The sequence below is a fragment of the Paroedura picta genome, chromosome 12 (assembly GCF_049243985.1).
Source record: "Paroedura picta isolate Pp20150507F chromosome 12, Ppicta_v3.0, whole genome shotgun sequence".
In the NCBI taxonomy this organism is placed as follows: domain Eukaryota; kingdom Metazoa; phylum Chordata; class Lepidosauria; order Squamata; family Gekkonidae; genus Paroedura; species Paroedura picta.
Genome location: NC_135380.1, coordinates 5,850,001 through 5,874,338, shown reverse-complemented (window position 1 = coordinate 5,874,338; position 24,338 = coordinate 5,850,001). Strand labels below are relative to the sequence as shown.

Genomic DNA, 24,338 nt, shown 5'->3' with positions numbered 1-24,338 from the left:
GCTCACGATATCGCAAGCCTACCTTTGGTTTGCTGGTACTGTAACGGTCGCCAGCAAAGGCAGGAGACTAAAGGAGACGCTCGATGCGCCCAGTCAGCCAGTAATTGCAACAAGCACCGGTACGCCGTGTTCAGTGGTTAAAGCGCTTCCCTTATCTGCTCAAAGTAATCCTTACAACAGTGTTATTATCTGCTGGGGACGGATGTGGGTGGGGGACTAAGGCAGAGGCACAGAACGGCTTGCCGAGGGCCAAGCTGGAAGCTGCAATGAAATCTAGAGCAGGTATCCTTCCATTTGCTCTCTTGAGCCCCTGTGCACTGCCAGCTTCAGATGGAGGACTCTTAGGGTTGCCATCCCCAGGTTGCAACATGCCTAGAGGTTATTTTTCGGGGGTAGAGCCTGGGAAGGGCAGGGCTTGGGGAAGAGAAGGACCTCCGTAAGGCATAATGCTGTACGGTCCAGCATCCAAAGCAGCCATTTTATTCAGGGGAACTGTTTTCCGTTGTCTGGAGATGAGCTGCAATTCTGGGAGATCTCCAGTCCTCACCTGGAGGCTGGCAACCATATCTGAGAGAAGACATGTGTTAACTGGCCTACGTTAGCCGAGCCCAAAACCTGGCACGTGAGTGGCGTTAGCAATGCTGCTTTGTCCTGTTTTCTTCCGCAGCAGGAGATGCACCACCACTATAACCCCCTTGCTCTTTGTTTTCAGGCTTCTTCTGCAGGGGGGGCACACGAACCACGAGGCCTGTGGACAGACTGACAGGAGACCTGTGCCCCGAAGGCCACTTCTGCCCCGCAGGCTCAGCAATGCCCTCCGTCTGCCCAGATGGAGAGTACAGCCCAACAACAGGTCAGGGTGGGATTGCAAGGTCTGGCTTGGGAAATACCTGGATATTTTGGGGGTGAAGCCCAGGATTGGAGAAGGGGAGGGACTTGGATACGGTACAGTGCCATAGAGTTCACCTTCCAAAGCCACCATATTCTCCAGCTGAGCTGCTCTCTGTTGCCTGGAGATCTCCAGACACCACCTGGAGGGTGGCAACCCTGGGTCAAGACCCGATTTCCAGCAGTCGGAGGCCCTTCCTTTGGCTTGATGCTGGCTGAACAGGAGCTCAGAAAACCACAGGTTATGTTGAGCATTGGGAAGAGGGTCTTGTCCAAGTGCAGAGCCAGGAAGGAGAGGAAAACGGCTGCATTCCTTTCCGGCCCTGTCTCTTTTCAGGTCACGCAGAATGCTACCCCTGCCCAGCTGGCCTCTATTGTCGAAATGGCGTGAGGCATCCCTGCCCAGCTGGCTTTTACTGTTCTCCAAAGATGGGACCCTCTCCTCACCCTTGTGCCCCCGGGACTTACAACCCATCTTCCGGGATTGACCAAGGGGGCAGGTGCCAACTGTGCCCTCCAGGTGAGGAACTTTTGTGGAATTTAGATGTCCCCTCTGTTTATTCTGCACAAAACTTTGCCGAGGCCTTTGCGCTGGCCTCCTGCAGTTGCCCTTCTTCTGGCTCCCCTGTGGATGTTGAGGGTGTAGCACAATGCCTAAGATTTACCCTGCTTTGGGCTGATCCTGCATTGAGCAGGGGGTTGGACTAGATGGCCTGTATGGCCCCTTCCAACTCTATGATTTTATGATTCCATGATTCTAAGATTTTAAGATTTTAAGATTCTAAGATTCTAAGATTCTAAGATTCTAAGATTCTATGATTCTATGATTCTAAGATTCTATGATTCTATGATTCTAAGATTTTAAGATTCTATGATTCTGTGATTCTATGATTGAATGGCGTCATTTCCATTCAGGAATGTTCTGTGGTGGATGGGGCTTGTCATCCCCTAGTGGCCCTTGCTCTCCTGGATTCTTCTGCAATTCAGGTATGGTCTCTGCCTGCTTGTGTGTTGTGTGTGTTGACCTCCTTTCACAGCTGGCTACCTTGCAGACATATTCACTGGAATCGGTCAGCTTTGCAACCTGTAGTACTGTAGTACAAGCAAATGTAGGTTTTAGACCAGTTTTATCATTGCATTTTAATGCCCCTTCAGTAAAAAATAATCCAAGCTTAGTTATATAATTGAAAATTCTCTATTAAAGAGACATGTCCCATTCTCTTGCCATACCCTCTACATCAGCTTCTACTGAACAGTGACTCTTGTCCCCAGAGAGAAAGAGAGAAGGGCTCCCTTTAGCTTCCGGTCATCTCAGACAACAGCTAAATTGCAAAACATGTTGTTAAATTGACTACACTTATAAATTTTGGATGGTTAATATTCAATCTCAAATTGTATGTCTTTGGAGTTTGTTGATTTAAGTCAGATGAAACCAACAGGTTTAAAGGAGAGTAATTCTACATAGGTTTCCACCGTTCATCGTATTTAAAACAAAATTATTGAAACTATCGCTGGGGCTAACATGTTCAGATAACTGGGGCATGATCCCCTTTGTGAGGGCATCTTAAAACACGTTAAGCGGAGTACCAGAGGCCAAAACGCAGTTGAAAATAAAATTCAGTCTCTGACTCTGACCGGAGCGAGATTTAATTAATTTCGACCCCACCGTTTTCATCTACGAGACTGAAAACAGTGGAAGAGCAAAGTAAACAATTATCAATGCCATGCAAATAAAACAAAACAAAAATCAATGGAAAGGATAAAGAACTAAAGGTAGCCCATAAAAATAGCACAGAAAGGAAGCCGTTGAAGGCACAGGAATGGTGGAAGAATTGGGGTGACAACTAAAATATGACAGTGGATGTGCCAGCTAGACCCCAGCATGGAAGGAATTCCTTAATTAGGATGCCAAACACCTGTGACCAGCCATAAAAATCACATACCCAAGAACCTTGTTGATGATCTTCATTTTTTTTTAACATCTCACCTTTCTGCCCTCACAAATTAAAACATATGCAGGAAAACCACTGTTTGAAATTGTTAGAATCAATCCACCAAATCATGACAACAATTAAAAGCAGCGCTAAGGCACATCCAAAACACAAAAAGTGACCATTAAAAACAGCAATCAGCTGGGCCTTCAAATGGAACTGTTATCTGGCTAAACGGATCTGACATCTCTAATTCACTTTGCGTTGCTGTTTAGGATCCAGCGTCCCAAACCCTGATGGGATCACAAATTCAACTGCTGGAGGTCCTTGCCCACCGGGGCACTATTGTCCAGCTGGCACCAGGATCCCTGTGCCATGCCCAACGGGTACCTTCTCTGACAGGTAGGAATTTTGACAGCAAGATTCTATCAGGCCCAAGCAGGGTGGGGGGGGAACTCTGACCTGAGAAGGAGTTCTTGCAGGTCTGGAGTCTGCTCTCAGGGTCAGGATCCTCTGGTGGAACCCTGTGCTACAGGCCTCCTCTGCACCCCTCCCCTGCCACCTGCCCATACCTGTGCCCTGGTCTGCCTGATAGTTCTGGATGACATGACCATCCTTGCCTCCTCAGATTATACCTCTCTGCTGACTCTGGCTGCATCTCCTGCCCAGCTGGGTCCTACTGCCCCTCCATGGGTCTCACGGCGCCTGCTGGACCTTGCCGTGCCGGCTTCTACTGCCTGGCTGGAGCCTCCACACCTTCTCCTGCAGGTGAGCAGACCTCAGAGGCCCCGGAGGATTATGGGTACTCTGCAAGCCCTTGTAAAGCAAGCCTGGGAGCTGCACCCCCATATGGTTCAGGAGACGCTGGCTGTGAGCGAGTTCTTAGGGTTGCCAACCTCAAGAGGTTAGCTGGAGATTTCCTGGGATTGCAACTGATCTCCAGGCAACTGAGATCAGTTCCCCTAGAGAAAATTATATCTTTGGACTCTGTGGCATAATACCCCATCAAAGTCCCTGCCCAAACTCTGCCCTTCTCAGGCTCCCCACAAATATCCAGGTATTTCTCAACCCAGAGCTGGCTTCCCCACTTTTCCTGTTTGTTTGATTGTAGTTGGATTTATGGCCTTTCCTTCCTCTTCCCTATTGATCTTGTAATTGGGCCGGGGGGGGGGGGGGTGGAGAGGAACAACTAAAAGAGAATTGGTGGTTTTTGCCTGTTGCCTTGGCATTTCCTTCTGCAGTGTTTTCCAAAACCACCGTGTTTTATTTATTTAATTACAGCATTTCTAGTCGGCCTTTCTCACCTGGCCTCAAGGCAGGCCCCCCAGAGTGAGCCAAGGCCGTCGACAAGACGGGACAATCGGTAAACAATGAAATAGGATAGGGGTTGTTGACTGCTGCTTGCCAACTCTTCCTCCTTGCAGGGCCTTCAGACAAAGGAAGCCTGTGCCCCATCGGCCACTTTTGTCCAGAGGGGACCAGCCAACCCCTTCCGTGCCGTGCGGGAACCTATAATAACCTCACGAGGCAGGCTGCTTGCTCCCCGTGTCGACCCGGTTACTACTGCCCTGAAAATACAACCAACTACAGCGGGTTCCCCTGCCCTCCCGGCTTCTACTGCCCCAGAGGTGAGAGGGGCGTCTGCTGTGGGGCACAGTATGTGGCTGTGACAGATATTTGTGTTGTCTAGGAAGTACGCATGAGAATGTATCTGGTCTAAAGCAGTAGAACAAATGTTGAGTCAGGTGGCACCTTTAAGGACAAGGAAGTTTTATAAAAGGTACGAGCTTTCATGCACACAAACACTTCCTTAGATACAATGTCATGGATACTTCCTCAGATGCACTCCGTGACACAAAAGCTCATATACCTTGAATAAAACTTTGTTGGTCTTAAAGGTGCCTGTGTGGATGCTAAATTTGTTATACAGAATCAGACCATCTGTCCATCAAGTTCGGCATTGCCCACTCAATCTGGCAGCAGCTGCCCAGGATCTCAGGCTGAGGTCTTTAGCATCTCTCACTGCCTGGTCCTTTAAACTGGAGATGCCAGGGATTGAACCTGGGACCTTCTGCATGCCAAGCAGATGTTCTACCACCAAGCTATGGCCCCTAAGTACTTTAAATGCTAATAGTGAGGCCCTCAGGATTTCTTGGAAAAGAAAGGTTTTAAATGCGGGTCCCCAAGAAGCGCTCTTGCTTTTTCCTTCTTAATAAGAGCCAGAATAGATTTCCAAATAGAAGCAAAACAAACCAGCCAGTTGCAATTCTCAACCATTCCAGATGCATTAGTGCCACCTGCTGGTAGCCCAGAGTAGTCACGCTACAGATTCAAATTAAGATTACAGGCAGAAGCCCTCCGGACTGTTTTATCAGGGAACATGTGTGAGACCCATAATTGTGAATGAACATCTCCATGGAAGAGTTCCTTTCAATCTCAAAAAAAGTTCATTGCACTTAGAAAGCTAGCAAGGTTAGGGACCCATTTCCTTGGGGAGAGTGTCTCTGCTTGCCAACTGAAGTGGTACAGCCCAGGTGCTTGTTTAGAAAAAGGCCAGGAGGACAGAGCAATTATGGTCTTTTCCTGCTGAGTGGCTTGAATACTAGCAGCTGTCGTCTTGTTGTGCCCTCTAAGGAACCAAGTATGCCACGCAATTCCCCTGCCCTCGCGGATATTACAACCCTGATCCCATGAGCCACAGCCTGGATAGCTGCCTGCCCTGCCTGCCAGGGCACTTCTGCGGGAAGGAGAATTTAACAACCGTCTCGGGGAAATGCGACGCAGGTGAGGCTGGGCGGAAACTAGTCTTTGCTGACATTTCATAGTCTGGTGCAAAAATCAATTTTGCTTCCCCGCCCTGACGGAGGAATCTGATCTTCTGTAACTCTGGGCCAGGCAATGCTTACAAAATTTACTTTTCAGCTTGAAAACATTCTGCTGCATCAAGTTGCCTTTTTAAAGGCCAAGGACTGTTTCCCTTTTGTCAAAAGCTCTAATATGAACTGACCTTCAGTAGGTCCCTTGCCTTAACAGAAGCCCTGTCCTTGCAATGCTTTTCTTTTCTTTTGAAGGTTTTTCTGCACATTAGATTTTTTTTCTCTTGCCGGGGTGGCCAAATTATGGCTTTCCAGATGTCCAGGGACTACAGTTCCCTTGAGCTCCTGCTGCTGGCTTGGGCTCATGGGAACTGGACATCTGCAGAGCCATAGTTTGGCCACTATTTCTATATTGTGTCAAGATGTTGTTGTTTTTTTCTTTTCTTTTGCCCCCTCTAGTGGGTTCTTCAATATTTCATCACTGTATCATGGGATAATTCCCAAACACTTTAAAAGTTCATGGGTATAAACCAGAGATGCATTGATGAAATATCGAAGTGACCACTAGAGGGAGCAAAACACATGGAGAAAAGGGAGGAGGGAATGACACGTAACAAAAAGGAGACATGCAGAAAAGCCTTTATACTGTTGCATAGACATCCAGAAGGTGAGATCCTGTCCATTCTGTTAGGCAGTGCTGAAAGTGCAGCATTAGGTCCATTATTCTGAGCCCATTGGTAATCCCTCCATCATTAACTTCTCTCAGCTGCATCTGTTCTGATTCCAGTGGGATTTAACGCTCCCTTCATCTTCTCCTGCCTTCTTGTTTTGTTCACTTAGGCTGGTTCTGCATTTCAGCAGCGTGGACTCCCCAGCCCTTTGATCTGGATAACTACACCAATGACAACTGTCTGTGTCCTGCCACGGCCACTGGAGCAAAATGCTCCCCTGGGTCTTATTGCCCAGAAGGCAGCCCAGAACCAGTTCCATGTCCTCCAGGATTTTACTGCAACGCACCAGGTAAAAATAGGAGCACATGTGCTGGTTGTATCGGAGTGCAGACTGTGAAGGGGAAGGGGAGGTCTGCCAGCTCAAGAGACCCCGGCCTTTTATGGCATGACTTGGGAACATCATATATTTCCTAGTGGCGTCCTGTTAGCTCTGGTCAAATGCTAGAATTTACACTTCTAAGCCTGGGACTCAAAACCTACTGGGATGCCCATGGAAAAACCACCTGTGCTTTGTAACTTCGTTCTGTCTATTGTGTTAGTAGCACTGGCCTCGCTTGACCACAATGGTCTGGGCTAAGACCAATCTCATCAGTTCTTAGAAGCTAAGCAGGGTCAGCCCATTCAGAGCCCAATGGGTTGAAGCTGAGCCCACCAAATCATCACCTTAAGTTTCTGCTGTTTGTCTTAAAGCTGGTAGCCCTGCATGTCCATCGGGCAGTCTTCCTGCCTGATGGTTGTGCCCAGCCTCACCATTCACAAATTTTGTCTGTTCTTCAGGTCTGTCTGCTCCCAGTGGGGAATGTGCGACCGGGTTTTATTGCATGGGTGGAGCAGCTTCTTCCAAACCGGCCGACGGCGTTACAGGGAACATCTGTCCACCAGGAACCTACTGCTGTGAGTATTTGGGAAAGCCTTCTGCCGGGATAGATGGGCCTGCTCAGCAAGCTCTCCTTAAGCACCACTCATTTCTGTTCTGTTCCCATTTTAACACTCTGTGGTTTGGTTCATTCTGATGTGGTTTGGTTCATTCTAGCTCCTTCTGCTGCTGCCTCTGTAGGCAGAACCCAATTAGTTTCCGCTAGGAGTGAGTTTGCTGGGCATCCAAGCACCTTGGCCTGTGAACCCCATGAAAGAATGCTTGCTAAACGTATTCACTCTTTGTCATTTCTGCCTTTTCCCAAAGTCAATACCCAGAGAGTGGTCTGAGAGATTGTTTTGCGCCAAGGACTTGACATGTTCCTACTAGCCGCCAAAATGTTTTATTACCCGCCCTTCTGGTGTTTTCTTTGTTTGTTTGTTTGTTTCCCCCCCAGCTGCTGGATCCTCAAAACCGAGCCTCTGCCAGCCTGGCACCTTCTCCAATTTACTCGGGCAAGGGGGGGCTTCTGACTGCCAGCTCTGCCCCTCTGGGTTTTACTGCGAAGGAGCGGGACTGCAGACCCCCACTGGAGAATGCCGGGAAGGTAACCCCCAGGGGCCAACAGGAAGCAAGGATAAATCGAGGAAGTATCTCAGAAGGGGAGGCGAGAAAGCTTTTTAGACAAACACGTGGAAACCGTATAAAGTGGGAATCGGGACGGTGAAGTGGGGATGCCAGCCTCCAGGTGGGGCCTTGGGATCCCCCAGAATTTCAGCTCATCCCCAAATTACACAGATCAGTTCACCTGGAGAAAATATTTTGGAGGGTGGACTCTACGGCATTGGACCCTGCTGAGGTCCTTGTCCTCCCCAGGCTTCACCCCCAAATCTCTAGGAGTTTCCCAACCTGGACACCTGACCCCCCCATCCCCTACCAGTGGCCAGGGGGCGGACCTGGCAGCCCATTGAGTGAAGTGAAATTCAGACACCGGATTCCAACCAAGCCCGGTTTAGATTCTTAACTGCCAGATTACCCAATGTCTATGACATTTTGTTTCACTCCTATTCCCTTTGAAGGGGTCCATGAGATAGCAGCAGAAGAACCAGGCTGCATCTCTGGCCTCATGTTAACACTCAGTCTGCTTTTTCCATATTCTGTTCCAGGCTATTATTGTGACAACAGCCAGGGTCCTATCAGTGACTACACCCTCTACCCCTGTCCCCAAGGCTATTACTGCCCACCAGGGACACGGCGGTCCACCCAATACAGCTGCCCCTTGGGGACATTTGGGCCCCGACAGAAACTAAAGAGTGTCCTGGAATGTGAGAGTTGCCCCCCAGGAACATTCTGTTCATCTCTTGGGCTGGCAGCCCCAACAGGTGAGTAGTTCTTCCGGAGTAGAATGCCTGGGCATACCTGATTATTAGTCACAGAGCTGGTAGAGTCCTAGAGCGGGAAGGGGCCATCCAGGCCACCATGCCACCCGCTGCTCAATGCAGGATCAACCTAAAGCATCCAGGATAAGTCTCTGTCCAGCTGCTGCTTGAAGACCACCAGTGAGGGGGAGCTCCCCACCTCCTGAGGCAGCCCATTCCACTGCTGAACTAGACTCATAGATCCTAGAGTGGGGAGTGCCCATGAAGGCCATCCAGCCCAACCCCCTGCTCAATGCAGAGTCAGCCTTGAGCATCCAGGAGAAGGGTCTGTCCAGCCGCTGCTTGAAGACTGCCAGTGGGGGGGGGAGCTCCCCACCTCCTTAGGCAGCCTCATAGAATCCCAGAGTGGGAAGGGGCCATCCAAGCCATCTAGTCCCCCCCCCACCCCTGCTCAATGCAGGATCATTCTCAAGCATCCATGATAAGTCTCCGTCCAGCTGCTTCATGAAGACTGCCAGTGAGGGGGAGCTCCCCACCTCCCTAGGCAGCCCATTCAACTGCTGACTGCAAAACTCTTCTGGATAACATAGGTTCAGATTTTAATACCAGTTTGTGTGCCTGCTCCATGACAGGTGAATAAAGATAGCTAGCATCCTGGTAAAAGAAGGGCAGCTAGCAGTGAGCCCGTCTTGATTTTGCAGACCGTCTAATGCCAGCTTCTGTTTAGGAGATTGCTCTGCGGGATTTTGGTGCAAAGGAGGCGCGCGGCTCCCCAATCCGACAGACGGTGTCTCAGGAGGTCCCTGCCCTCCAGGGCATTATTGTCCGTCAGGTACTGGAACATCTATTCCCGTTTGGTCCTTGCAAATGCCCCTTGATGGTAGAAAGGGCCACGAAGTTGCTGTGGACTTGTGGCAACCCCCATTGGGTTTTGAAGGCAGGAGATGAACAGAGATGGACTTCCCTTGCCTGCCTCTGTGTAACCACCCTGAGCCACCATCCAAGTTCTAACCAGGGTCAGCCTTGCTTAGCTTCTGAGATCTGACGAGGATGGTCTGACCAGGATGGTCAAGGTGTTGTCCCTTTGTCCTCTGCAAACCCACTGTATCTAAAGAAGACCTCCATGTCTCCCGTTCCCCCCAGGAACCCTCAGTCCATTGGTGTGCCCACGCGGAACCTGGTCCGGTGACGTGGGGAACAAAGACCTCCAGAGTTGCCAGCCCTGCCCCGGAGGACACTTCTGCAACGCTGACGGCCTCGCGGCTCCATCAGGACATTGCGCAGCTGGGTAGGCATAACGTGCACTCTCCAACAACCCAGTTAGTGCTTTGAGGTCCCGAAAAAAATGTCAGCGGATTCCAGATGCAAATGCAGTGGGCAGAATTAGTCTTTTTATTTGCCACGTCTGGAGACTCGCCGTACTCACAAGCGTCCTCCGGCTTCAAGGTCCTTTTCCTTAGCTATAGAGCTGAGCCCGTCAGATATTTGTGGAACCTTTTATGTACTGGCTGGTTACGTTCTGTGTCCTGCTTTGCTCTTCTCTGCCCACTAGGTTTTACTGCCTCTCTGGGTCTGTCACACCGACACCGACAGATGGGATCACAGGGGCTCCGTGCCCAGCAGGGCACTTCTGTCCCTCGGGCAGTGAGAGCCCCACCCCCTGCCCACCTGGCTCCTACCTGGCTGAGACACCTGGACAAGAAAGGTGTCATCAGTGCCCAGAGGGAAAATATTGCATCCCCGGTCACATGCCGCAGCCCTGTCCCAAAGGTGAGCCTCTAGCTTCCCCAATGCCAGGTGGTTTGTTCTTCCAAAATTCCCTGCAAAATCAGGGAAAGTCTGAAAAATTATTTCAGGGGCTGCTCCACAGTCAAAAGATTGAAAAAGGCTGGCCTAGACCATCCAGGACAGGACTTTTAAATGAGGAAGAAATTAATATTTATGGGCAATATTATAACCGTGCGAAGGCGATACAATAAACTACATGAATCCTTTGGGTTGTCTCAACATTCTTTGGTCAGATCGCATAGAGAAGATGTAACCGGTGTTTTCCTAAAGAAACCCATGCCAAAGAGCTTGGCTTAGGAGTCTCCTGTTGCCCCTACAAGCAAACACAGGTCCAGTTCTAAAACGTGCCTCTTGTTTGCTCTCTGTTATCCGTCGGCTCACACAGTCCGTTCTACTACGGTGGCCGTTCGTTGTCTGCCTCAGCAGCTTCCCACGTCCACAGATGTGTCCTTCCCTTCCAGGCTTCTACTGCCCACAAGGCACAGGTTTGAACTGGCAGCCCTGTCCCCCCGGGACCTACAGCCCTAACCTAGGAGTCGGTAGCCAAGCGGACTGCAAATCCTGCGACGGAGGGAAGTTCTGCCTGTACCAGAATGCCTCAGATGTGACGGGACTGTGTTGGGAAGGGTATTACTGTTCCCAGGGAGCAGACAGGCCCAATCCGGAGACGCAGAACAACGGTATTTGCTCTTTTACTTGACGCAAAGTTTGTTTTCTGTACTTGCCAATTTTGGTTAGCCAAAGGGCTTTTGTCTAAACCGGTTAGGTCGATCCTATTTTCTCAGTGACCTGCTCTGCCTTTCCTCCTGTCTGTATATCAGTTGAGTTTACAGCAGGGGTAGTCAACCTGTGGTCCTCCAGATGTCCATGGACTACAATTCCCATGAGCCCCTGCCAGCATTCGCTGGCAGGGGCTCATGGGAACTGTAGTCCATGGACATCTGGAGGACCACAGGTTGACTTGACTACCCCTGGTTTACAACACTGGAGTGTAGAAAGCTGATCGTAGATGGTACCACTTCAGAGGAGGCGTTCCACATTTGAATCTTTCGCTGTGTATCATCCAAAAATAATATCCTGCCTGTTATAGAAAAGCAGCTGCAGCTGGAACTTTTTCCCCGGACTCCCCACTTTTGTGGCCCATGTGAATTAAGAGAAAAGTGTTCTTTCAAACTGCTGGACTTCATTATGGAAATTTGGGATCTGCCTTATTCTTGGAGGGCCTTCAATGGTTTTTCTGTCCACCCTCCATAGAAGAAGGCCTGCTTTTGATTCTGTATAAAACAGCAGGTAGAAATCCGTGTTTTTTATGTGTGTGTTATTTTTCGCCCTTCTTGCGAGCTAAACGTTTCCCCTCTCTCCCCTTCTATCACAGGTCATGCAGGGCCTTGCCCTACTGGTCACTACTGTGCAAGGGGCACAGCTGTTCCCCAGCCCTGTCCCATAGGAACCTTTGGTCCTAGGAGCAAACTGAGCTCTGAGGTAGGGTGATGTGTTGAGAAATCGAGTGACAGCTCTTACGCAGAAAACTAGGCGCCAAGCACATTGCATTCAGGAATGCAAGTGATGCTAGATTGGGAGGGTGGGGTGGAAGAACTCTGCGGATGGCCTCTCCCTCCCCCCAGGACCTGGAAAGGCTGCAGGCTGGAGGCCCCCAGGAAGGGAACTCACTGGCAGGGGCAGCTCTCACGCATCAGGGATCTGCAACCTCCGAGTCTTGGAGGGAAGTGGAAGGAGGAGGGGGTGACCAGGGGTGGGAGATGGAAGGCGATTGGCAGACGGTTGGAGGAGGAGGCACTCAGGGGCGGGACAGCCTCCCTGAGTGGGTGTTAAGCGCTGAGTGGCACTTAAGCCATGAGACCAGCTCCTCCTCCTAGCCCTTACCAGAAATATAGTAGAAGGAGGAAGGGATGGTGAGGGGTGGTCAGGGGTGGGAGATGGCCCTCCCTCACCCCTGGTCCTCCTCTTCTCCAAGCGACACCTACCCAACTCTCTCCACCTGTCAGGGCACCAGGCCTGATCCAGTTGTTTTAGGAAACATTCTATGTTAGAACCTCTCCCCAAGCCAGTTTGGTGTCATGCTTAGGAGCAGCGGCTTCTAATCCGGAGAACTGGGTTTGATTCCCGACTCCTCCTGCACATGCAGCCAGCTGGGTGACCTTGGACTAGTCACAGTCCTCTTAGAGCTATTTTTGCAGAGCAGTTCTCTCAGCCCCACCTACCTCACAGAGGAGAGGAAGGGAAGGAAATTCTAAGCTACTCTGAGACTCCTTTGGGCAGCGAAAAGAGGGGTATAAAAACCAACTCTTCTTCTTCTTCCATCCGACTCTCACAGGCCGAGTGCTCCCCTTGTCTGCCGGGTCACTACTGCAACTCCTCTGGACTGACGGCCCCCAGCGGACTTTGTGCAGAAGGATTCTACTGTACGCTGGGCTCCACAATTCCCACTCTGCCAGTCACGGGCCAAAGCGGAGGGCCCTGCCCAGAAGGTAGCTCCTTTCCCAGGGACGGCATGACACAGGACTCAGAAATGGCATCTTTTGACTGTGTGGGGCTCTTCTTTGGTGTCGTGGTTAGGAGTGCGGTTTGGTGTAGTGGTTTGGTGTAGTGGTTAGGAGTGCGGACTTCTAATCTGGCATGCCAGGTTCGATTCTGCGCTCCCTCCCATGCAGCCATCTGGGTGACCTTGGGCTCGCCACGGCACTGATAAAGCTGTTCTGACTGAGCAGTGATATCAGGGCTCTCTCAGCCTCACCCACCCCACAGGGTGTCTGTCATGGGGAGAGGAAAGGGAAGGTGACTGTAAGCCACCTTGAGACTCCTTCAAGTAGAGAAAAGCGGCATATAAGAACCAACTCTTCTTCTTCTTCTTCTTCTTCTTCTTCTTCTTCTTCTTCTTCTTCTTCTTCTTCTTCTTCTTCTTCTTCTTCTTCTTCTACTTCAGTAATATCAGGGCTCTCTCAGCCTCATCCACCTCAGAGGGTGTCTGTTGTGGGGAGAGGAAAGGGAAGGGGATTGTAAGCCACTCTGAGCCTCCTTCGGGTAGGGAAAAGCGGCATATAAGAACCAACTCTTCTTCTTCTTCAGACCCTCTCAAAGTCAGATTTTTTAAAACCTCTCTTTCATTCCTTTCTGTGAACTGACTATTGTAAATGGGTTTCAGATGTGAGCAGGCCGTTATATGCCCCATGCTAACAAGATTTGGGGCAGGGTAGGAGCTTTCATGAGCCGCTAAAGAAATGAGCAGCACCTCACGAAAGCTCACACCCGGACACAAAGGTTATGAGAAAAATGTCATTGTTACAGCTGAGCAAGTCCAGCATGCTCATTTTCCTGTGCCCATTCCTTGCAAACGTTTTTGACTGTCTAATCTTTTCACTCCATTGATATGCCCTGCCGTTTTTACACACAACTAGGTACCCACTTTAATATCAGTCTTATCCTACTGATAATTGGGTTGGAGGAAAGATGGCTGCAGTTTCCTCCAAAGACTCAGAATCCCTAGAAAGAAACTCCAGCTTTCAAATTAGAACAGAGGGCCAAAATTCAGCCACATTCCCTATTATCAACAAAGCAATTAAATCATTATAACAATCTGAAGGCAATTATCTAATCAGAAGAGATACCAAACGAGATACCAAACAAACCCTAAAGAGAGTAAAGCAATCAAGCAGCAAGGGGGGGGGGGGTACGATGGTTGCCTCTCATAGAATCCCAGGAGAATAAAAAATGTCTTCCCTTAGCACCTAAAACTCCAAAGGGCAGAAACCAAGCAAACAGTGATTAGCATAAGCATTAGGGAATTGTCAAAGGTGTTCACGTTCACAGGCCTGAACTAACAGGTTGTTGTGTTACACCCTCACCCCCACCCCTGAGAAGTGAATAAAATACCCAGCAACTATAGACACCGTTCATATTTTGGCACTGAAAGATTCCCTTTCCGTTGTGTTCTGCCTCTGAAGATGCCCGCCACAGTCTACGGTTGCAAAATTTTGGTGGAAGTTTTAAAAGTTAGATCTAATCTTTTTTACAGCATCCTATTGCCATTTGTTTTGTGGTTGTTGTTTATATTTTTTTTTCAGTTGCTTGATCTTTCTCTTTTATATGCTGTTATGCCATGGAATGCCAATAAAGGTAATGAACGAACGAATGAATGAATCATTGAAGCCAAAGGCCTTCCTCCTTTCTGAAGCCTTTAGGGCAGCGGTAGTCAAACTGCGGCCCTCCCACTGGCAGGGGTTCCTGGGAATTGTAGTCCATAGACATCCGGAGGGCTGCAGTTTGACTACCCCTGCTTTAGGATTTCCTGCATCCCGCATGTTTGTTTGTTTTTGGATGGGGGGGTTGTCCATGTGTTTTCTAGTCCTCAAGGTTTTCAAGGTCTTGCTTCTCTTTCCAGGTTACTTTTGTCCAAGGGGCGTAGCTGTTCCGCAGCCCTGCCCAGCGGGGTCATACAATCCTTTGCGGAGGCAAAGCAGGTGCTTCCCCTGTCCTCAAGGGTAAGGAAGGAAACAAATGCTCTACCACTGAGCCATAGGGTTGCCAACTCCAGGTTAGAAAATTCCTAGAGTATAGATCCAGCTTGGTGTAGTGGTTAAGAGTGGTGGTTTCTAATCTGGCGAGCCGAGTTTGATTCCCCGCTCCTCCACTTGCAGCCAGCTGGGTGACCTTGGCCTAGTCACAGCCCTGATAGTGCTGTTCTGACCGAGCAGTCCTGTCAGAGCTCTCTCAGCCCTACCTACCTCACACGCTGTCTGTTGTGGGGAGGGCTCTTCTTAAGTTCATATAGACCCCATCTATTGTGCAGCACCCATCCCAGGTAAGACAGAAACCAGTGAGCCAGCTCATGGTGCAGTCCAATGCAGAGTAGCTCCAGTCTATGACCACTGAATCCACAGGTTCATACCAGAGTAACTCTGCATAGGATTGCATTGTCTCTGTAATTGGGCTGAAATGTTGGCCGCAGAATTTGTCTCTCCTCTTGCTCTTTCCTTTTCTGAATGCAGGTACTTCTGCCCCAAGAATTCCTCTTCCTTGGTTGGCAGTGAATGCCCAGCTGGGCACTATTGCCCTCCAGGGACAGTCTCAGCGACACAGTTCCCGTGCCCCCGGGGGACTTACGGCACAGAGACTGGAAGCAGCAATGCATCGTTTTGCTCACCGTGTGAGCCGGGTGAGTATGCAGCCCATAAGAAGAGCCCTGCTGGATCAGACCAGTGGTCCATCCAGTCCAGCCTCCTTACACATAATGGCCACTCAGTTCTTCTGGAGGGCCAACAACAGCACACAAAGATCAAGGCCTGCCCCTGGTGCTTCCTCTTGACCCTGGGATTCAGAAATTTACTGCCTCTAAATGTGGAGATTCCCTTAGTCACCATGGCTATCAGCCACTGATAGACCTCCAGAAATCTAATCTCCTCCCCTGTTAACGTTGTCTATGCCCGTGGCCTTCACTGCATCCTCTAGCTGTAGACTGCACATCACTCGCTGTTTCAAGGAGTATTGCTTTTTGTCCGTCCTGGATCTATGGCCCTTAGCTTCATCGAATGCTTTCAAGTTCTAGTATCTGTTAATAATGGATTTCCTGTGCTTCTTGCAGGCCAGTACTGCACCCTGGCTGGGCAACCTCAAGTCACGGGCCCTTGTTCTGCAGGATACTACTGTATCTCCGGAGCTTCCACCCCAACGCCTACAGACGGTCTGAGTGGCAACGTATGCCCAAAGGGGCATTACTGCCCAAAGGGGTCTGCCTTGCCCCAGCCGTGCCGCCGTGGCTTTTATAGCAACTCCACAGGGAATACCAAGATCGAGGACTGCCTCTTGTGTGATGCAGGTATGGCGAGGAGGGAAGGGGGCCGGGAGGGTCTGAGGAGTCTTGCAGCATACTGCAAGTGTGGGGTAGCATGGTGTCATGGTTAAGAGTGGTGGCCAGTCATCTGGAGAACTGGGTTTGATTCCCCACTCGTCCACTGCATGCAGCCTGCTGGGTGACCTTGGGCCAATCCCAGTTCTCTCAGAGCTCTCCCAGTCTCATCTACCTCACAGGGTGTCTGTTGTGGGGAGAAGAAGGGAAAATGACTGGAAGCCATTTTGAGACTCCTGTGGGTAGTAAAGAGTGGGGTATAAAACCCAGTTCTCCTTCTAAGAGACCACTAAGATTTTCGGGGCATAACTGTGTCTCGAGAGCATCATGGCACCCCCAGGCCCCATCTCGGGGACCTCCTGCTCTAAACAGAGCTGGGATAGATAGGCCATCCCAGAGTCTGATTTACTGTAAAGCAGCCTCCAACTTGCCTGTGTGTTTCTCTCCCCACTCCACTTCTGATGGGATCCAAGCCATGGTTTCTACAGATTGCTCATAGCTGTTGCAAATACATCACAGATGCTCTCTCTGTATTTCCCTATCAGGGTATTATTGCGATGGGACAGGGCTTGTCTCTCCTTCCGGACTCTGCATGCTGGGGTTCTACTGCAGTGGGGGAGCGGTTTCTCCAAGACCTGCAGAGGTAAGCTGTGCTAACGTTACTGTGCCCATGGATGTCCCAGATGGAAGGACAGGCGAAGAGATGTCCTTCTCTTCTTCCTCTGCTTCATGCATACCGTTATTCTAGGCTTTCTCAGCCAGACTTTTATGAAACCCTGGGGTTTCTTGATGGCCCTGGAAGGGTTTCCTGAATGGTTGGGAGTTAATTAATTTTTAAATATATTTTTTTAAGATTTGCTAAGCATTTATTGGATGATATGACCATATATGGTCATGTTGGCCTCCCCTCCCCTCCCAAAATGGCCAGTGTGGGCCTGGAGGGAGTGGGGAAGGGAAGGGTCCAGGGCAGGCATGTACACAGCTTTGCTTCCCAACCATATTCTGCATAATCACACCCCTTCTGGGGTTTCTCAAAGACTGAAAAATGGTCCAGGGATTTCTTAGTGATAAAAAAAGACAAGAAAGGCTGCACTATTTTATTGCATTTTTGGCTTCCACTCAGTTTACCTGCAGAAGGCCGCTAACTTCCATCAGAAGCCACCTTCTGTCTGCCTTCACTGTTCATACTGCAGGGGGGGTTGGACTAGATGACCCCAGAGGTCCCTTCCGACTCTGATTCTGTGGTTCAGTCGTGGCATGCAATCTATATCTGCAGATAACAAGCAGAGGTGGGCAGTGCCCACCTGGCCATTACTGCGTGTGGGGAAGCAGCCAACCACAGCCGTGCCCAGCAGGGAGTTACAACCCATTATGGGGCATGACCCAGTGCTTGGACTGCCCAGACGGTGTTTACTGCGAGGCTGGCTCTGTTAATTACACCCACTGTCCAGGGGGTGAGTCTGAGTCTTCTGTTACTCTTTCCGCCTGTATCCTGTTTGGATTGCTTGCTTCATTGTCCTGGGGCACATAAGCAAGTGGCTTCCCATGTGTTTCCATGTAACCTTTGCAACATTGGCCTTTTAATCTTTTTGCATAATATGTTTTGGGTACAGTTGCTAGAGAAGTTGTCCAGGTTTATACATAAGCACATCCTCTTTCTTTTTAAAAAAAACCGTGACATTGCTGCCGACCTACGGTGACCCCCACAGGAGATCAAGGCAACAGATGTTCCAAGGTGATTTGTCGTTGCTGAGACTTGCTTGGTGTGGTCTCCCATTCACAAACTACACAGGGCCTCTTTCATTTCTGAGCACTGAGACAGGGGTAGCCTGGCCTATATAGGTCAGGGCACATAAATGCACACATATATCTTTCTTTGTTGCCATCATAGATGAGCCAGGATTGATACAGAGTCACCAGCATATCTTCATACAATAAAAAATTAAAGACACATAACTGGCCGATTTTAATAGTACAGGCAAAGATGTCCCCCAAAGAGCACTCCACTCAGCTAACTCCAAATTTGGTGGCCTCTGGCCCCAAAGAAATGTGAATGGCCTCAACCAGAGCCACGACCTTTTTGGCCCTGGCTCCAGCCTTGAGGAATGAGTTGCCAGCAGAGATCAGGGCCCTTTTGGAGCTGCCCATGTTCCAAAACGGCACTCATCCACCAGGCGTACAAAGCCAGCACACACTGACATCAGAATGTCACCCCTCTTACCTCTCCCCCCTTCCCCGTCCATCTGAACCTGAGAAGTAAACTAATAAGTCTAGAATGATTTTGATCCCAGGTTCTTTGGAAGTAGTGATGGAGCGTGCTTTTAATTGTCACTTAATTTTCACTGTGAATGGTTTTAAAAAATTGCGTATGGGTTTTAATCGTTGTTAGCCACCCTGTGACTGCTTCAGAGAGGGCGGCCTAAAAATCTAACAAATACATACACCAAAAATTAATAAAAGGATTTTAATGAACTGCTTCTTTGTTAAACATGCCTAGGAGCAAAATTTAGTGAAATTCATTACAGCAATTAAAAAAAAAAGGAATGCAATTATATCCTTGTCTGTAGTTTGGAAAGGTGATGGGTCTGTCTGCAAAATTAATTCCTGTCTTCTTCCCTGCTCCAGGACATTACTGCCCACAGAATACAAAGTTTGCCACTCAGTTCCCTTGTCCACGGGGGACCTACAGCGAGACCCTGAACATCAAAAGTATCTCTGAATGCCAGCCGTGCCCTCCAGGAAAGGTTTGCTCCAAGCCAGGCTTGATGAGCCCAGATGGTCTCTGCACAGCTGGATGGTATTGCCCACGTGGGTCGACATCAAGCAAACCGATAGTCCCAGGAAGTCATTCTGGTACTGTGCTGGTCTTAGGTTTCAGCTGTCTGATGGAAGGAAGCACAGATGAGCTGACAGGAAGGCAGGGAGAATTAGTACCCAAAATCAGAATGCCAAGGGGACAGACAGAATGCCAGGTCAGACATTCCAGTGGGTCAAGGGTTCATTCAGGCAGTCCAAGGGCATTGACAGAAGCAGCAGGTCACAGGTACAAAGTTGCATCCACAATCTGGCCCTCCTAACTTTAAGTTAATATAGGTTGTCAGGACCCTCTCTGTCCTCACTGTATGATGACTCACAGGCTTCTGCAGTAAGCAGCTGTCTTGTTAACCTGGCCTGGTGCCTTTTTGACTGGAGTTTTCTTTTAGCCCTTAGCCAGCATTGCTTAACTGGCTCAGGTGAGCCTGCTTTTGAGAAATGCTACCTTGGGAATTTTCCATGCAGCCCGGGTAGTTTGAAGAATTCGTTTTTCTCAGGACCTCAGCTTTTTACTACTTTCTAGTTCTAAAGCTGCAACATTTGGATTGCCCCATATAGGATATTACTTTCTGTGAGTGTGGTATATGCCTCCCTTCCCGCTTTGTATTTTTACAACGTTCCTTTTCCATTCCACCAGCAGGAACTGCAGCGGGTTTAATTCAAATGTGCCAAGCTGGAACCTTTTGCCCAGAGGGTTCCTACGTGCCGATCCCTTGCACTCCAGGTAAGTGTATCCATTCCTGGTGGAATGAGCTCCCAGGAGAGCTGTGGGCCCTGCGGGAGCTTCCAAGGTTCCACAAGGCCTGCAAAATGAAGCTCTTCCGCCAGGTCTATGGTTGAGGCCTGGGTAGTGAGGAAGATTGCCACCCCCCCCCCCACCCCCCGTGTTAGGCAGTAGTTAGGCCATTGGCCCCTCTTTCCATCCCTTAATAGAGGCTAGTTGGGAGATTGAGGAATTTCCATCATGTTTGTTCCAGTGTTGTTGTATGGTTTTGTCATCCTGTGTTTTATTTATTTGTTTGTTTGTTTATATTTGCATTTATATACCACTGACTGTACTTTCCCCACTCCTCATCTAGGATATTACTGTGCATCTCTAGAACTGCCTGCTCCTTCTGGACCTTGTGATGGAGGTTTCTACTGCACTGGGGGCTCCACAGTCCCCAACCCGACAGATGGAGCAGTCGGAGATATTTGTCCTCGAGGCCACGTGTGTCCCCCAGGAAGTTCTTCACCATCTCCCTGTCCGTCAGGTAGGTCTGAGAGCATCTCTGTGCCACGGACCTCACTGTTCTGATGAGGTTCATCCAACATAGGGGTCTTTGCCAGGGGCTCACAGTAACTATAGTCCACAGACCTCTGGAGAGCCACAGGTTGACCCCTTGTTCCTTTGTTGTTGTTTTTCAAGTAAGGAAATATTGTTATGAAAAACGGCACACACACACACACCCAGTAAAATATACATGTATAGGTGCGTATATGATATGCACATGCACAGACTGCAGAGATTCACCTGCATTTTCTTTTACAGGATCCTTTTTTGCTCACCGCGGTGGCCGGTCGGCACAAGACTGCCGACTCTGCGTGGCTGGCTGGTTCTGTTCCCGCCAGGGTCAAAGTTCTCCAGAAGGTTTGTGCAAAGACGGCTGGTTTTGCCCGGAGGGATCTGTGTCTGACCGAAATCCAGGTGAGAAAGGCTTCCGCTTGTCCTTGTGAGGTGAGACTGTGGAAGGAAAATGAGGCATGAATGCCTGGGCGGGGAGGCAATAAAAGAAGAACGATGGGATTAAAAATTATTCCGCCCCTCAGCCATCCACTTGAAAGCTTTGGCTGGACCACTGAGCCCTGGGATATGGAACAATCCAGCAGGTGCAGGACAATTGGCTGAATAAAACAGCCAGCCGTCTCCCTCGCTTTCTCTGACCCGTGTCCCATTCTCCCTGTAACGAGGGACGCTCCACAAGTGACAATAACAGAGGGGTTTCTGTAGCAGCAGAAATAAACAGGAGTCCTGAGGCACCTTCCGAACAGACAAGCTTGTATTCTAATCTAACGCAAGCTTTTGTGGCCCTCAGTTGGCTGTCATAGATATATAGGGACACAGAGCGAAGAGGAAGAAAAATAACATTGTAAACCGAAGGGTCAAAGAGCCGTGAAATGAAGGAAGTTCGGGGTGAGGTGTATTTTGTGTCGAACTGAAAGGTAATCCAGAAAAATACAGAGACCCATTTACAAGGGCAGTAATCGGTGGCAGCGTAGTTTTCTGAGTTCCGCTAAGCGGGCTCACACCTGTAGTGGCAGAGGGATGCCAGGGACAGGTGAGGAAGCCACTATGTGAGTTTCCCCAACTAGGGAGGCTGCATTTTGCAGTCAGGACAAGAAAATGCCTGATGGCAAATGTGTAGCTCAGGGGTTCCCAAGCAGGGTTTCAGGGGTTACGCAAGAGCTCCCCAGGGGTTACGCAGCATTTCCCAGAAGTTTGGATGGCTGTTTACATCAGTAGGCGTCACTGGAGTCTGCGTCCCCAGTTGCTCTGCAGGCCTAAGTCTCTTTCTCCACAATGGAAACGGTAAATGAATAATCAGTGGATCGGCTGGCTCCTGAATCTTACTTCTGCACCCACTTCTCTGGAGGGGCATGTCACCACTTTGGGGCTCTACTCATAGTCTCCAGGGAGCCTGAGAGCAGAGGGTTTCAGATTATCCAGTTTGCTTCTTCCAAGGGTAGAGTCAGGAACAAAAAAGCTACATGCATCTCTAATTGCAAACATCTTTTGGCTTTAAAAAAAATCAGTGGAACGAATTCTCAAGGGAAGTTTTTGACTGGACTAGCAAGCCTCATGGGTGATTCAGGGGTGACTCGTTCTGCTTCAGAATGGGAACCCGAATAGATCTGGGCCCATTCTGCACACGCTAGATAATGTGCTTTCAATACACTTTCGAAGTCCTGTTCCGCACAGGAAAATGCAGCTGCAAAAGCACACTGAAACTGAATTATCCAGTGTGTGCAGAATGGGCCCTAGTCTTGATGTTCCAATAAATAGTTCCAGGTTTTGCTCTTTTGGTGCTAGCAATTCAGGCTTCCTCTTATGTCAAGGGCCCCCAATGCGAGACAAAGTACTGCACAGTTTCAGTGCATAACTCTTTTCCTCCCGTAGACCATTTATGTCCTCCTGGTCATTTCTGTCCTGCGGGGAGCCCAGAGCCTAAGCCATGTCCTGCCGGAAAATACCAGGATGAAGCTGGCCGAAGCATGTGCAAAGTCTGCCCGGCAGGAAGGTGAGGAGGAAACTTGTTGGCATCATTTACCTTCTGTGGTTATCCTCTGCTTAACTGTTCTTATCACCTCCCAGCCCTTTTTAAACAGTGAAAACAAGAGGTCAACAATGGACCAAAAGCCGGGGCCAATTACAGGTTCTGAACTTGACATTCTGCTGTGAGGAAGACTTTCCACAGTCAAGGTGCCGCCACCTTCAAGGCCCTGTCATTCATTGCAACCCACCATAATTCATTGGGGAGGGGGATAAAAAGCAGAGCCCCTGTTCCTACTCATTCATCAGGATGCTTCCTTGCTTCTTGGCTACTAGTTCTCCCTTTCGCTAGATCCTCTTCATCCAGTATAAATAAATGTGGAAATGTATAGTTTGTGTTTTTTGGCAGGTTCTGTGGCCCTGATTTCCAACTCCCAGATTCCCTGGACAACTCTTCACATGGAGTGATCACACCTTTCGAATGCCCACCTGGATACTACTGTCTTTCGGGAACAAAAGCTGCCAAGCAGTACCCATGCCCAGAGGGCACCTTCAGTAACCAGACAGGTTTGACCAGCTCCAGGGAATGCAGGCCTTGTCCAAGAGGCAAATACTGTGCAAACCCAGGTGTGTGTGTATCTCTGTGTGCATAAAGTGCCCTCAAGTTGCAACCAACTTATAACTACCATGCTTCTGGGAGTGCTTTAATCCCCCTCACCTTTCTGATGTTCTCCCATGAAGTCATCAACCTCATTTTGAGATAAAGAGAAACGAGATCTGAGTGCAACTCTCCCATGTTGTACGTTTTGGTGCTCTATATTAGGCACCTGGTACCCAAAAGTGGGACGAGAGCTTGCTAAATGTAAAAAACAGTTCCAGCTCCACAGATATGAAGCATCTTGGTACGGATTTGGCCCATCTCCCTATGAACTTTCCCCCAGAAAAAGAGTGTACTCTGATTCCTGGCTCTCTGAGATAAATTGACCAAGATAAAGGTTTTAAATGATTATCATCCAAAACCAAAGGCAAAGTTATTAATTGGAGGCCTCATTCTTGAGAGTTTGCTGCCATGGTCAGGTACAGTTTCCAGTAGCAATGATTCAGCCATATACTTAATTTTCCTTTAAAGATATTCTTGCTTGCTTACTCAGAAAAATTCAATGAAGCCTCAACTCTGGGTCGATGGGTAAGAAATGACAGTTTAATTGCAATGTTAAAAGCCAGCCTGTAATGTCCTCTGTTTGACCACTGGGGCAGGCCTGTGGGGCAAAACACATCTGATGGGGGTCAATGGGTGTCGTTTCTTGTTGTCATTGTATATTATGACTCTTAATGGAGCCCATCACGAGAGTCAATATCGGTTCTTAATTTAGCTTGAAATAAAGACGTGTATATTTTTACGCATCGGTTGGTGATGATGTTAATCATTCAGTCATGTCTGACTCTTGCCGATCCTATGGCCCAACCGTCGCCATGTTTTTCAAGCCTGCACTGCTTCTTTAGTTGTGTGATGCTCTGGCCGGTGTCCATTTTGATCGTCTCCAACCACCGCGTTCTTTGTCAGCCCGGTTTCCTTGACCATTGACCAATCCTAGAATAACTGCTTTTTCCATTGAGTTGGATCGCAGGATATGGCCAAAGTAAGTGAGCCAGGGGGTCGTGATTTTGCCTTCTTAGTGATATAGCAGGCTTTATGCGCCCTTGTTTGTGACTTTTGCTGTCCATGGAACACACGGAAGCCTTCTCTAGCACCAGAGTACATTGCTTAGAATGTATTCATTTTAAATTTGACTAACAGAATCGTTGGGTCCATATCTTTGGTGACATGCTGTTCGGAACTCCCAAGCTCATCATGCTTACTCAAAGTGTCTTTGAAATCCCCCCCTTTCTCCAGGGCTTGTGGCCCCTAGTGGCTCATGTTTGCCTGGCTATTTCTGCACCCTGAAGGCCCGTGTTCCCAACCCGGTGGATGACGAAACTGGAGACTCGTGTCCCGCTGGGCATTTCTGCCCTTTCGGGAGC

At 49.2% G+C, this 24,338-nt stretch overlaps 1 protein-coding gene across 1 annotated transcript in view; it reads left to right on the top strand.

The window, feature by feature from the left end:
- LOC143822009 (uncharacterized) overlaps nucleotides 1–24,338 on the top strand; it is a 101,628-nt gene that overhangs the window by 37,563 nt on the left and 39,727 nt on the right. Inside the window, exons 22-50 of the mRNA XM_077306589.1 lie at nucleotides 713–853; nucleotides 1,226–1,408; nucleotides 1,804–1,875; nucleotides 3,095–3,221; nucleotides 3,448–3,587; nucleotides 4,244–4,447; nucleotides 5,454–5,603; nucleotides 6,476–6,655; nucleotides 7,144–7,260; nucleotides 7,680–7,829; nucleotides 8,389–8,604; nucleotides 9,329–9,433; nucleotides 9,745–9,889; nucleotides 10,154–10,371; nucleotides 10,851–11,069; nucleotides 11,765–11,871; nucleotides 12,725–12,878; nucleotides 14,789–14,888; nucleotides 15,396–15,562; nucleotides 15,989–16,222; nucleotides 16,798–16,895; nucleotides 17,529–17,706; nucleotides 18,878–19,105; nucleotides 19,704–19,790; nucleotides 20,146–20,319; nucleotides 20,598–20,753; nucleotides 22,224–22,344; nucleotides 22,726–22,943; nucleotides 24,211–24,338. The exon at nucleotides 24,211–24,338 is cut by the window's right edge and continues 124 nt beyond it. Coding sequence (XP_077162704.1) covers nucleotides 713–853; nucleotides 1,226–1,408; nucleotides 1,804–1,875; nucleotides 3,095–3,221; nucleotides 3,448–3,587; nucleotides 4,244–4,447; nucleotides 5,454–5,603; nucleotides 6,476–6,655; nucleotides 7,144–7,260; nucleotides 7,680–7,829; nucleotides 8,389–8,604; nucleotides 9,329–9,433; nucleotides 9,745–9,889; nucleotides 10,154–10,371; nucleotides 10,851–11,069; nucleotides 11,765–11,871; nucleotides 12,725–12,878; nucleotides 14,789–14,888; nucleotides 15,396–15,562; nucleotides 15,989–16,222; nucleotides 16,798–16,895; nucleotides 17,529–17,706; nucleotides 18,878–19,105; nucleotides 19,704–19,790; nucleotides 20,146–20,319; nucleotides 20,598–20,753; nucleotides 22,224–22,344; nucleotides 22,726–22,943; nucleotides 24,211–24,338 — 4,517 coding nt within the window. The remainder of the gene's footprint in view (nucleotides 1–712; nucleotides 854–1,225; nucleotides 1,409–1,803; nucleotides 1,876–3,094; nucleotides 3,222–3,447; nucleotides 3,588–4,243; nucleotides 4,448–5,453; nucleotides 5,604–6,475; nucleotides 6,656–7,143; nucleotides 7,261–7,679; nucleotides 7,830–8,388; nucleotides 8,605–9,328; nucleotides 9,434–9,744; nucleotides 9,890–10,153; nucleotides 10,372–10,850; nucleotides 11,070–11,764; nucleotides 11,872–12,724; nucleotides 12,879–14,788; nucleotides 14,889–15,395; nucleotides 15,563–15,988; nucleotides 16,223–16,797; nucleotides 16,896–17,528; nucleotides 17,707–18,877; nucleotides 19,106–19,703; nucleotides 19,791–20,145; nucleotides 20,320–20,597; nucleotides 20,754–22,223; nucleotides 22,345–22,725; nucleotides 22,944–24,210) is intronic.